A 14,491-nucleotide genomic window follows, 5' to 3' on the forward strand; every position below is an offset into this window, starting at 1 on the left:
GGGTATAGGTTAATTGGGTGTAAATTGGGTGGCACGGACTCGTGTTGTATGTCTAAATTAAATTTAAATGTGAGGTTATATATAAGGAAAGAAAGATCAGAATGAGCCTCATTTCTCTTGAGAAATAACCTAATAGCAATCTTTAAAATAGATTTTAATGGAATGGATAGCAAGAGAATGTTTCCACTTGAGATCAAACCATAATTAGAGGCTATTAATACAAGGTAGTCAGCAAGGAATATAATAGAAATTCAGAAGAAATTATGGAAATCTGTATTGTGTGGCTAAATTGATGCAATAGTGTACATATGTTTAAGGGGAGGCTGGACAATAAGCGAAAAAATAGGACCTGGAGGAACTGAGAAAGTTAATTGAGGAATGATAGGTGAAAACGTGCGTGACACAGACTAGATGGGCTGAATAGCCTGGTTCTGTGGAGCACATCCTATGTAATGTACTTTTAATTTGGAATTTTCGTGTTTTTGTTTAACTGGGTTCAGAAATCTCATCTGTGGTTTTCCTAGCTGTGAGAAACCTGAGTAGCAAAGGAGTGCATCTAGAGATTTGCTGTTACTGTTCTTCAAACATACAAGCAATTTCTCTCCAACCAAATGTGATATATGATGAAGCAATGATCACATGAAAAATACCAAAGCCTCAGATGAAAAATCATCACACTGAAATACTTTCCTTCTCTCTTTACAGATGCTGCTGGACCTGAGTATTTCTAGCATTTTGTATTTTGATTTAATTCTCAAATAATCTGTCCTTAAAAATGGTTTCTTATTACAGTCAGATGTTTTAGTGATTCAGTTTGTAACTATTTCTATTTTGTTCCCTTTTAGGAGAAAGTTTGGCTTAATGTTGATAAAAGTTTGGACTGTATTATTCAGAGAGTAGATAAACTTCTCCAGAAGGAACGGTTACACAGTGACAGCAATGAAGACGTGTTTCACTGCGACGCTTCTGCCAGCAAGAAAGGTAACCTAGGGCACCGAGCATACTGGATAAATCCAGGGGCCTTAGATGAGAAATGTTCTCATTCTCCACCACCATGTCGTTCTTCCAATAAGAGAGCTGCGTGTGAGTGAACATTCCATTTATTCTTCTTGCTAACCCTTGGTACGTTCATTTGGACAATACTTTTGGATTTAACTAAAAACCAGACACATTTAAGGAATCCTGGTTTGTATCTATTTGAATGAAATGTCATGCTTGCCATGATTTGTCAATAACTGGTTGGATGAAGATTCATTGTAATTCACCAGTGAAATTTCCATTATTAACAAAACAGCTTTGCTCAAGTTCCTGAGCCAAGTCTGCTCACTTGTTCAAGTTAATTCTGGATGATCAAGAATAGAAATGACTTTTATGTTCCTGATTTTCCACTTCATCCATCATGTAGGTCCCCTACCCAAACCTATCAAATTTCATACTATGCCCCTGCAAAGAAAGCATGGCCTCCATACACAATGAACTGAAACTGGATTTTTCTCTTGAATAGCCTTAAACTATGAATTCTAAAGCTGAACTACCTACTTCTGAAAACAAACCATACTTTTAAATGAGTGTTACAGTAATTTTTCAGGTATTCTTGAATTGGTAATGCATTAAAGTATTTTGTTTCTTTTACCTTGAGATAAATTAATACAGCAAATAAGGAGAGAGCAATTTAAAATGTGCAATCTGTAAGTAAGAATTTTCTTCATTGTTTTTTGACATTTTTTTAGAAAAAACATTGATATCACTGATCCTGATGCTGTAAGGATAATATCATTATTTTAAACAAAATTAAGGATCCAATTCTAACAAGTTATATAGATTTTGAACATAGAGTATTGCAGCACAACAGCCCCTTCGGCCCACAATCTTGTGCCAACCAATAGAACCCCACTTAACGAACTAATCCTTCTCTCACTCACCACCCATAACCCTCTATTTTTCTTATATCCATGTACCTGTCTTAAGAGTCTTTTAAAGTCCCTGTTGTACCAGCCTCCACTAACACCCCTAGCAAAGTATTCCAAGCCCCCAAAATAAAAAAAAACTTTCCGCTGATGTCTCCCCTAAATTTTCCTCCTTTCCCATTATACTGATGTCCTCTGGTGTTTGCTACTCTCGCCCCAGGAGAAAAGTGTTGACTCTCCACCCTTTATTTGCCTCTCATAATCTTGTAGACATCTATTCAGTCACCTAAGCATTCCAAATTGATTCGCCTCCTCCACTGAACCTACCAAGGATTAGTTTCTGTGTCATTTATTCTTAATTTCATTTATTGGTATTTTTAATAGTTTCATCATGCTTTTGCCTTTGTTTGACTTTGCACTCTGCTGTCTTCTGTGTTTAATGGGCAACTTCAGCTTGTTGTAGTAAAAGATTAATGTTTGCTTTTGACTTCCTTTTCTGGAACCATGGCACAATTTGTATTATGCAGTACTCGTGCCATACAAGGATAGAAAAATTATTTGAAGTTAGCAACTTGCATGTATTAAATTGGTGTAACTACCCCCACCTCCTGTGAGATCTGAAAATATATTGGATGAAAAGATAAAATAGTCCCTTCCACTGTATTAAACTATTATCTATTTATACATCAATAAAGAGGGTAACCAGTAAACTCAGACACACAGCACCAAGATTTGTACAGTGTTTAATAGGAAGCCAAATATTAAATTCACTTCACATTTAATAGGTACCGAAAAACAGTCCATTGTTTCTTTTGAAATGTTAGGCAGCCTGTTTTTCCTGTCGAACATCTAAAGTAGTGTTACAAGTTCAAACCAGCAACCACAAAGAAGACATATCACACAGGGGTAAAGATGAACAATTTATTAACAAAAAAAATTCACCTTCAAACTTTAATTCAAAAACCCCCTTTTATAACAATGCCCACTGGTTACTATGCAAATTTTTATAATAGTGTAAAACTAATAAATTCCCCAGCCTAAATATAAAATATGTAATTAAAGTCTAAGTTATATTTACAACCAGCCCACAGAAAAACTTAGACACACAAGACTCACAAAACTTCTATCTCAACTGAAGCAAAGACCATAAACAAAATTCAGTTTGTTTGGTAAACTGAAGCCAAAAGATCTTTTTGAGAGAGAGAGAGAGCACAAAATTCGAACTTGTCTTGTGTTGCTGCAGAGAGAGGAACCACGGGCTTGGTCCAGATCCTTCTGGCTACCTTCGGAATGTTCATCCTTTTTGAAATCCCAACATTCTAAACTGTCCTCCAGACCATGACTCATGCTCTGGGCCTTCTTGCACTCCACAGCACCACCCAGTGGTGGTTATTGTCCAAGTCCAGAAATTTCTAGATCATTTTTTGCACGTGCTCAGTCCGTCTCCCACTCTCAGCAGTCCACCTTCACCTTGGCTCTCTAAGGCAAACTGTCACTTTTTTTTAACATAAAACCACACAACACAGAACTCTGTAACAGTAGAAATGTAGATTTGATGGAAATTGTGATAGCATCCACCTTACAACTCCAAAATTGGATTGCACATTATTTGTGTTATAGGTAAATAAAAAATACTATGAATGTGGAAAACTGAAGAAACTCACAAAATCCTGGAGAAACTCAGCAGGTCAGGCAACTTCCATGAAAGGCAAAAGATAGTCAATGTTTTGGGCAGAAACCTTTCATCGGGAAAGTAAGAAACTGGCAGATGCCTAAACAAAAGGGGGTGATAGGAGGAATATACAAGTGGAAGGGGAACATTTTTTAAATTTAAATTTAGACATATAGCATGGTACCAAGCCCTTCCACCCCACGAGCTCATACTACCCAATTACATCCTATTGTCTCCTGGTACATTTTAAACAGTGGGAGGAAACCAGAGCACCTGGAGGAAACCCACATAGACACTGGGAGAACATACGAGCTCTTTACAGACAGTGGGATTCAAACCCTGGTCCAAATCACTGGCAATGTATCTGCGTGGCACTAACTGCTACACTACCTTGCCATTCTAAATGGGAAGGAAATGGGGAGGAAAAAAGTATGAGGCTTACAGGTGATAGGAGGAAGAGGCAGAAGGCTGAGGAAGTGTCACTCTGATAGGAGGAGGGAAGGGATGGGAAGGCAGAAGAAGTAAGATGTTGGTGACAGGTGGGGAAAGAGGAAGAATGGGGCCATTGAGATGGGAAAGGTTGGGGGGGGCATTTGGAGACTCTCAAGAGGGAATACAAGGTGTTGTTCCTTTAATTTGCAAGTGGTCTCAGCCCAGCAGGGCAGTAGGCCATGAATAGACTTGTATGGAAATGGAAATAATTAAAGTTGCTCGCCTGGATGTTTTGATGGACAGAGCAAAGGTGCTCGAAAACAATTCACCCACCCCCACCTCCTCCAACAAATCTGTGCCTGGTCTCCCTGATGTGGAGGAGGCTGCACTAGGAACACTGGATGCAGGAGATGACTCCTGCAGATTTTCATGTGAAGTGTTGCCTCATCTGGAAGGACTTGGAGGCTCTGAATGATGGTGAAGGAGGATGTAGTACTTGGTGCGATCACAAGGATAAGTGCAGGGGAGGTGATTAGCGGGAAGTGATGAGTAGAGGAATCGTGAGGGAGAAGTCTCCGACAGAAAGCAGGGAGAGGAAGATGTGGTTGGATCCTGTTGGAAGTGATGGAAATCAACAGCATTTTGGGTTGGAACTCCTTTTCAAGATTCAATTATAGGGTGCCAACCGACTGACAATTTCTCTCCACAGAATCCACCTGACATGCTGAGTACCTCCAGCCTCTCCTTGTTTGCTCAAGATTCTAGCATCCGCAGTTCAGTTTGCTACTCCACTGCAAATTCTTGTCAAGATATCACTTCCTTGAAGAAATATTCCTCCTCCCTCAGGGAGGATCCCTCCAGAAAGCCATATGACATTGGAGCAGAATTAGGTCATTTGGCCTGTCGAGTCTGCTCCGCCATTCCATAATAGCTGATTTACTATAATTTCAACTACAATTTCCTGCCTTCTTCCCATAATCCTTGATTTTCTTTCTGATCAAGAAATAAATATCTCCAATGACTTGGCCTCCACAGCTGCCGCAGCAAAGAATTCCACAAATTCACTACCTTCTGGGTAAAGAAATTCCTCCTCATCTCTGTTCTAAAGGGATGTTTTTATATTCTGAGTCTGTGCCTCTGGTCCCAAACTCTCCCACCATTGAAAACATCCTCTCCACAACCAGTCTATCCAGGTCTTTCAATATCAGATAGATTTCAAAGAAATTCCCCCCGCCCCCCAATTTTCTAAACTTCAGTGAGTACAATCCCAGAGCCTTCAAAAACTCCTCAAAGTAAAGCCTTTCTACTAAGGGGTCATCCTCTGGATCCTCTCCAATGCCAACACATTCTTCCTTTGATATGGAGCCCAAAACTCCTCGCAGTATTTTCATCTGTGATCTGACCAACACCATATGCAGCTTCAACATCACATCCCTGCTTTTAAATTCTGTCTCTCTAGAAATGAATGCAAGCATACTCACACTTCATTCCGCCCACCCCCCCACCCCAAGCTAAATCATTGACTGATTATTTCTTTCCACTGATGCTGTCTGACCCACTGAGACCTTCCAGCTTCACATTGTTTACCTAAAGTACTAGGTCATTCATGCCGCAGTTCTTAGCGAATCTCTTCGTAGGTAAATGTTGTAACACACATCACTCATTATTTGGGCATAAACTTGTACCTTAAACAATGGATACAATCTCTGGTTGATGAGTTCCTCAAAACACCTTTTTTTCCAATAAAAACAATGAGACGTTTCATACTGTAGACTGAATTTAGCAAGAAAATAGCAGGTTTCTAGAACCGTGCTGTCAATGCTTACAGGAAGTCTTTGTTCTTTGTTTCAGATCTGTGCTTAACAAAATTCCTGTCTCATATCCATAATCTGTGTGTATGTGGCTGTGTGGTCCCTTCTAGTACGTGTAAGCGCCAATAGCTTACATTTGTTTACAGGGTGGACTGATGGTATGGCAATCCTGGAATTAGTGCAACAGTAAGAAAATAAATTAATAAACCATTATCGTGATATATTCAGTACCAAATGAGTGTATTGCTCAAACCAAGGCAACAAACCAATCCATTTAAAATAGGTTTGGATTTCAGCAAAATGAAAATGATTGGTTATGTTTACTGTGTAATTACTGCAAATAAAATGTGCTTTGCAGATTGACAGAGTCGTGTTTAATTGTCTGCTAGAAAATACTCGTCCTTTGTTGATCTTAATTCCCTGTGACGCCATATTATCTCCACCTTGGGTTTTGTTGCTTAATATGTGCTTTGAAATCCCTTAAAGCACTTCTGTACTGTGTTTATCTGAGTTCATCTGGAGGGCTAAACCTTGTTTAAAAATGGCAATCTTGTTTTCACTGATATCTCCCTGACCATTGATGTTTTGCATAGTTTTAAAAAATGAATGACCACAGAAAGAAACATTGTCAATTGATATGAAAAACAGCTTTAAAGGGCAACGCTTAACATACGGCATTGACTACCGCATGCTATCCAGTTGGGCTGCTGCCTTCGGTACTTGCTTCCACGTCTGGGCATTTTAAATCTTTATTTAAAATCAATCAATTGTGAAAGGTTTGGGGTTTGAGTTTACATGTAAATAAGCTACTGGTTCCACATTGCATATGCACATTCTCAAAGATGACATATTTTCTGGAGCCTGGAAGTATTAAAAACGCATTTGCTTCCTAACCAGCCATTGGACATGGAGAGTTATATATAGTATCCCTTCAAAATTTGTCAAGGGTTCTATTTAATATAGTACCTTGCTAAGAAATATAAAATCATGAGGGACATAGATGAGATTTTACAGTATTTTTTCCCCAGGGTGTAGAATTCTGAAACTAGAAAGCATAAATTTAAGGTGAGAGGGGAAAGATCTATCTACAGTATTTGCATTTTAAATATATTAATTGAGGTAACCATCACTGCTTCCTTAGGCAGAGAATTTGACTGATTCACTGGAAAAACGATTCCTCCTCATCCCCATCCTAAATCTACTCCTTTGAATCTTGAGGCTATGCCCCCGAGTTCTAGACTCACCTACCAGTGGAAACAACTATTCAGCCTATATCTTATCTATCACTTTGATAATTTTACATGGTTCTATAAGATCCCATATAGTTCTCCTGAGTTCCAGGAAGTACAGTCCCAAGAGACTTGATCTATCCTCATTGGCAAACCCCTCATCTCTGGAATCACCCGGTGAACTTGCTGTGCGCCACCTCCAAAGCAAATTTATCTTTCCTAAAGTAAGAAGACCAGACCTGCCTGCAGTACTCCAGGTGCAGCCTCACCAGTACCCTAGACAGTTGGAGCATTGCTTTTAAATTCAATCCCCTGAGCAGTGATGGCCATCATTCCATTTGCTGCCTTAATTACCTGTTGCACCTGGAAACATCTTTTCCTCTTTTGCACAAGCATTCCCAAGCCTCTCCGGGGGCTCCGGTTTCCTCCCACCATTCAAAATATACTGGGGTGTAGGATAATGGGGTGTAAATTGGATGGCACGGATTCATGGCCTGTTACCGTGTTGTGTATCTCAATTTAAAAATTAAATTTAAAATTTTACTTCTTAAGTGATCTAGGCAACTTCTGTTCATGTTGTATCACATTTTTGGCAAATAGGTTAACTAATGGCAGGGTTGAATAATGTAAAAATGTGCCAAGTAAGTTGTGCAGTTTTTAGTCAAATATTGAGGTATAGATATAAGAGATTTGCTGTAATGTGGAGCAAAACCCAATCGTGTTCAGCAGCATTCAGTGGGATAAAGAGAACTGTCAATGTAAAGTTGTTTCCCCCCCCCCCCCTATATTTTGCACGACTGATTGTAATGAATCTTTAAACAGTGGTGATTAGGGTTTCCAAAGACAAAAGCTCCTTTTGTCAAGAAGCAGATCAATGTATTCACTTTAAATATTTGTTGACGTAGTGGCAATTGAGATATAAGATTTTAATGTTAACGTACCCATTTTGGAGGTTTGTTGTGCCAGTCAGACACAATTTTAAAAGGCAACCTCAAATGCAATCTGTGTGGGGGAAAATGCCCAGGTGTAGTCCTTGTTGCACCGAAATGCTCTTGCTCTCTGAATCTGTTTGCTTGCTGCTTTGTCAGCGCTGAGTGCCAAATACCTCATGGTAGAGTACTTCCAACAAAAAAAGCAAGTAGGTCTGCTTGTTAGTAGAAAAAATGCTGCTTCTAATCATGCACGTCAACCTCCATTTTCTGTGCAGATTGCCACTCCACAGCAGAGGAGCCCTCCGAAGGTATGTGTGTCTTCCACGCCCTTTCACCAGCCACTTTCTGCTCGTTTTTCATATCGCACCTGAGTTGCATTAAATGCATCATGTAGATGCTTCAGCTTTAAACAGCTGACCTCTTTTAATTATATTGGTTTACACGAGTCATTTCGGAAACATGATGCTGGTATTTAATCAGAATTTCTATTTTATGAATTTAGAAAATATAATTGAAACTAACATATTTTATTCTGGAAGTAACATCTTTTGAATTTCAGTTCATTTGCTATAAACCTATACAAATAAGAGTTTAGGGGAGTAAGAAGAAATAAATCAAATTTTCCTTGTTGCATTAAGTATTGATGGGCAGAGGAAGCACTTCTATTTCCCTTTGTAACAGGTACTGTAGCCTAATAGTTATAAAAACAGAAAATGGCAGACGTATTCAGAAACATTAAAACATTACAACACTGTGCAGGTCTTTCGGCCCTCTATGTTGAGCCAATCCATATAAAAATGCTAAACCCTCCCCACCTATACTCCTCTACTTTCCTTTCATCTTTGTGCCTATCTAAGTCTTTTAAAGGCCTGACAAGGCATTCCAGGCCTCAACAACTCTGCGTGTAAAAAAAAAACACACTCAACTTTGATGTCTACCCTAAACTTCCCTTCCTTAATCTTATTTATATATAGATAGATAGATAGATAGATATATAGAGATGTATATAGATATATATATAGATATAGATAGATATATAATATATCTATATATAGATATATTATAAATATATCTATATATATATGTTGTGTGTATATATATATATATATATATATATATATCCTCTAGTGGTTGTTTTTCCCAGCCTAGGAAATGGGTATTGGCTGTCCAACCTGTCTGTGCATCTCATAATTTTGTAGACCTTGATCAAATCCCATCTCATCCTTCTACCCTCCAAAGAGAAAAGAGAAAAGTCCCAGCTTTGCCAACCTTGCCTCATAAGACATGCCCTCCCAATCCAAGCAACATCCTGATAAATCTCCTCTGCACCCTTTACATAGCCCCCACATCCTTCTTATAATGAGGCGACCAGACCTGGACACACTACTCCAAATGTGGTCTCACCAGAGACTTATGAAGCTGCAACATGACTTCTCTATTCTTATGCACAAGCCCAGAATCCCATAGACTTTTTTAACTGTCCTATCAACCTGAGGGATGTATGGACATGAACCGCAAGATCCCTTTGTTCGTCTGCACTCTTAATTAACTGACCGTTAACCCTGTACTCAGCTTTTCGATTTGTCGTGCCAAAATACATCACCTCAGACTTACCTGGATTGAACTCCATTTGCTATTTTTCTGCCCAACACTGCATCCTGTCTGTGTCCTCTTGCAACCTTTGCCAACTTTCAGCTTCATCTACGATTCCTCCAATCTTCGTATCATCTGCGCACTTACTCATCCAACCTTCTGTATCATCATCCAGATCATTTATAAAAATCACGAAGAGTGAGGGACCAAGAACTGATCCCTGTGGCTCTCCACTAGTCACTGCCCTCCATGAAGAGTACCTCTCTTCCACCACTACTCTGTCTTGTTCCTGCAAGCCAATTTTTTATCCAGACAGCCAAGGTTCCACTGATCCCATGCCTCTTGACCTTCTGAATGTGGGCCCTTATCAAACGCCTTACTGAAATCCATATAGACTACATCTACCGCCTTACCCTCATCAATTTCTTTCGTCACTTCATCAAAGAGCTAAATTAGGCTCATGATGCATGACCTTCCCTTTACAAAGGTCAGGTAATATCTGAAAGAAACACAAAATTAATATTTTATTGGAACCCCTGCCTGCAGAATGTTTCCAGCATTTTCTGAACTATTTTTGCAGATTTCCAGGTTTGTATATTTTTTTAACTTTCAGCCTATTGGTTACAGTAGATAAATGGTAATCAACTACCATGAGAAGAAATCTGTGTTATGTAATCAGGTCAATAATTAATGTGTTATGCATGTGGGCCATAAAATGGATTGCTCATAACTTGGTGAATAAAACTCACAAATGAATCACTAAAATCCATTAAGAAAAGGAGCATGCTATTTCTACTTGATATGGCTCAAACATTTTTCATTCCACAATATTTAATTGATGTCTAAGGTTACAACTATCACATCTTGATGTGTCTCTAAAATTCATAAGAATGGGAGTATGTAATTTATCAATTCAACTGTTAATATGTCTGATTTCTGGGAGTGATTCCAACGTTTTGAGCTTTTACAGATAGATGTAGCTCCTAATTTTACTCCTGAAATACCTGGCTCAGTAATTTAAGACTGGGTCCTAGACTCCTTGACTATGGTAAATAAACTTTACCTAGCACATTAGCTGTCATTAAATCAGTGATCATATATGTCCTAAGCTGTTCTTTAACTCTGGAATGTATTATTTAATAAGATTTTGCCTATTTACCATTTTATAATTTAATATTTCATTCTATCGCGTTTATGATATCTTCTGTCTTTGTTTCATCCTGTACAAGGGTCCATGTATTTTATAAATCCTACAATGAGTTGAAGTCACTGCTGACCCTACCAAACATACCAACATACCATACCAAACATACCAACCCTACCAAACATAGAAACATAGGAGCAGGAGTAGGTCATTTGGCCCTTCACCAATCACATCATGTCCGTTTGAAAACCTGCTCATTATCTCTCTACCTCCTGGTGGTCAGCTAATTTTCTAAATTAGAACTGTCAAAGGAAAATAGAGGCCTGCCTTTATTTTTTTTAATTTTAATTTAGACATACAGCATGGTAACAGGAGGTTTCAGCCCATGCTGCCCAATTAAACCCAATTGACCTACAACCCTCAGTACGTTTTGAAGGGTGGGAAGAACCCAGAACCCCCCGGGAAAACCCACGTAGACATGGGAGAACGTACAAACTCCCGACAGACTGCAGGATTCAAGCCCCAGTCCCGATACAGCATTGCTTTAACTGCTAGGTTAACAGTGCTGCCCTTTCTTAAAAATAATTCTGGAGAACCAAAAGACCTGCAGATGTTAGAATCTTGAGCAAACAAAGAGGATCTGGAGGGACTTGAAGGTCAGACAGCATCCATGGAGAGAACTGAGCAGTTTGCATTTTGGGTCAGGAAGCTTTTTTGAGACTAGGACGGGAAGCAAATATGTAAAGAATAAGTGGGGGAAGGGCTGAGAGATAATAACATTTTGGGCAAATAAAAGTGGGTGAGATGGAGAGGCAAGATGGAGAAGAGAGCTCTTGGGGGAAGGGGAAGTTGAGAGAAAAATATTTTTGGAAGCAGGTAAAGCCCAGGTGAAAGTTTATCCAGATGAACGTGTGCATTACCTGAAATTGGAAAATTCAATGTTTTTTAGGCTACCCAAGCAGATTATGATGTTGTTCACATTTAGCCTCACTCTGGTAATAGATAAGGCTGAGGACTGACAAATTTGTGTGGGATTAGGGATAGGAATTAAACAACCGGGAGTTCTAGCTGCCTTCTGTGACAGAGTGCAGGTGCTTGTTGCCCAATCTATATTTGGTTTCACTGATGTAGAAAATGCCACACCAAGTGCACCAAATAGAGAAGACTAGGTTGATTGAGGTGCACATGAAACTCTGGCAGATCTGCTTATAGTCCTGAATAGAGTTGAGGGGTTTGGGGATGTAGGGACAAGTATTGCATCTACTGCGGTGGCAGCAGGAAGTGCCTATGGATCTGGAAGTGTGCTTGGGGAGGAAAGAGTACACCAGAGAGTCATGGAGAGAATAAAGGTCTCTGCAAAAACCAGAAAAGGGTAGAAAGACACACAGGAGATTGAAGATGCCGAACTCAAACTGCCAGGAAAAATTCAACAAGTAAAGCAGCGTCAATGAAAGGAAAAGGATGGTTGATGCTCCGAACCAAAGGAGAAATGTAGAAGGTTGGCGCTGTTAGAGGCAGTATCGGAAAGCTATGTGCTGGATGAAGCTGATGGGATGGAAAGTAAGGACTAAGAGAACTCTATCTTTGTTTTGGCTTGGTGCAAGCTGGGTAAGAGTGGAATTTTGTGAAATGTAGAAAAGATTTTATTAATGACATTTCAGGTGGTCGGAGTAGATGGCCTCAGCCTGGGAACAGATAAGTTGGAGATGGAGGAACTCCAAGAAAGGGAAAGAGTCCACTGGCAATTAGAGATAAGTTTGAGAGCAGGAAACAGGCCTGATGGGTGTCCAAGAGGAGGAGTAGTGTTGGAGATGATTAAAGGACTCATTCATGAGGTACACGATTTCTTGTCAGAAAGATCTGTATGGAGGATATGGTGGCAGAGAAGACTCACAGAGTTTTTTTTGACGTATGGGTGCTGAGGTACAAAAATGAGTCCTTCTCCGGTAACCTCCATCCCCGTTCACTTCCACTTTCCACCTGACCAGCTGAATCCCTCCAGCTCCTGGGCATTTGCTTAAAAAAATTATATTGCATATCAAAAGAACAATTTAAAAAAAAATCCCTTCCAAGCAAATTTCAAACGATGTTTGGTAAACATGAAAATCAACAGATGCAGGGGTGTTGGGGTCCAGTGCAGAGCACAGAAAACTGCTGGAGAAGCTCAGCAGATCACGCAGTGTCTCCAGCCCTTTTGTGTAGTGCTTTAAACGATATTTACTTCATAAATAATTTTATTTGAAAGTGTTAAGTGCCAATGATGTTGAATAATACGAAATTTTTTTTTTTAAGATGGCTGGAAATGACCATATAACAAATCTCTTAAAATCATTAACGCTGTGCTTAAATTAACTTGCGCCATGGGTTATCATTTTACTTGGTTTTTTTTTTAAAAGCTAATGTTATTAGCAGTATTGAGATAAATACTTCTTATGCTGCTGCAGTTAAAAGTTAAAGTTCTTTGTTAATTTGTTAGGATCTAGCACCTACAGTGTTCAATCAGGAGGGTCAAACCTTAAATGGCACTCATAAATGACTGCATTGCAAGGGAATTGAGCCAGAAGCCTGCTGACCTGAGAATGTTCCCAGCCATCTTCTTAAATTTATTTTAAGCCATACTGAAATATCTTCGAACTTAATTTGGCTGAAATATCACAGAATGCCAGATCTAATATCTACATTTAAATGTTCATTCATTTAAAATGAGAATGCATGTGATATTTATCTGTTTGTATGAATACACAGCCAAGCTACGACTTCGAATATGCAAGTCAACAAAGTAGGATTTCTCATGACTTCTTGCTTATAAATGCCAAAATGTACAATTTTATAGAAAAAAAAATTTAAGAGTTGTATGTGATGTCATGTGTGCATTCTGAGAATAAACCTGAAATTTAAACTTTGAACAAAACATAGGCAAAACTAGATGAACAGTAAAGTTGCACAATTAATTTGATAGATATTTTCCCTTCATTTTTGGCTTTTAGATATGGCGGATTGATAATCGTCTTAAGTTTGATCCTGCACATTTCCCCCCAAATGAAAGGGAATCAAATATTGCTGTCATGGGATATTGCTGGCTTGTGCTTCCACAAACACTGATGCTACGAATAATTGTTCCTTTTCTGTTCAACAGGTGAATGGAGTGAAGCACTTTATCCTTTACTGACGACACTCACAGACTGTGTAGCTATGATGAGTGATAAAGCAAAGAAAGCAATGGTGTTTCTCCTGATGCAAGATAGTGCCCCTACTATAGCAATGGATTTGACCATCCAGCACCGCAGAGATGTGGTCTTTTGTCAGACTGTAAGTTTGTGTCCAAATGCTGCTCTTGTTTTTTTTAAACGATTAACCTAATATACTTTGCATTATACTGTAATTTCAAAGTTGTGTCCTATCATCCAAGATTAACAGGCTCCTTCCACTCAATGCTGTAAAATAATGCAAAAGTCCCGTTTGACTTAAACTTGTCTCAAAATTAGCTGCATTATTGTCAGCTTGAAAAGTTAGCTCAGAAATTTAAGCTATCTTTTGGCATTTACCAGTATCCCTGAGTAAGAAAAAATGTAACCATAGGTGATCAGAGAAGTTGCTGTTCCAAATAAAGCAAGGTTACTGCTCTTAACTGTAAAATGTTCATATATACAGCTGAACAAAAATCTGATTTTTGAAGTAATTATGAGAGATCTTTTGTTGGAAAAGCTTGATGACGGCACACATACTCAACTCCAGTCCAGTATCTACAATGCCATGAAGCCAAAGTCTTGT

The 14,491-nt window shown here is 38.9% G+C and overlaps 1 protein-coding gene across 7 annotated transcripts in view; it reads left to right on the top strand.

Moving 5' to 3' along the window:
- The window catches only part of LOC138739556 (inositol polyphosphate-4-phosphatase type I A), a 239,744-nt gene that overhangs the window by 193,516 nt on the left and 31,737 nt on the right, over positions 1 to 14,491 (top strand). For 5 of the 7 annotated variants that reach the window (XM_069891866.1, XM_069891869.1, XM_069891870.1 and 2 more), the window contains 3 exons: positions 846 to 1,083; positions 8,259 to 8,291; positions 13,857 to 14,029. In XM_069891866.1, the coding sequence (XP_069747967.1) occupies positions 846 to 1,083; positions 8,259 to 8,291; positions 13,857 to 14,029 (444 nt within the window). The remainder of the gene's footprint in view (positions 1 to 845; positions 1,084 to 8,258; positions 8,292 to 13,856; positions 14,030 to 14,491) is intronic. The other 2 variants (XM_069891872.1, XM_069891873.1) reach the window with 2 other exon arrangements.

Source organism: Narcine bancroftii, chromosome 7 (genome assembly GCF_036971445.1).
Source record: "Narcine bancroftii isolate sNarBan1 chromosome 7, sNarBan1.hap1, whole genome shotgun sequence".
NCBI lineage: Eukaryota > Metazoa > Chordata > Chondrichthyes > Torpediniformes > Narcinidae > Narcine > Narcine bancroftii.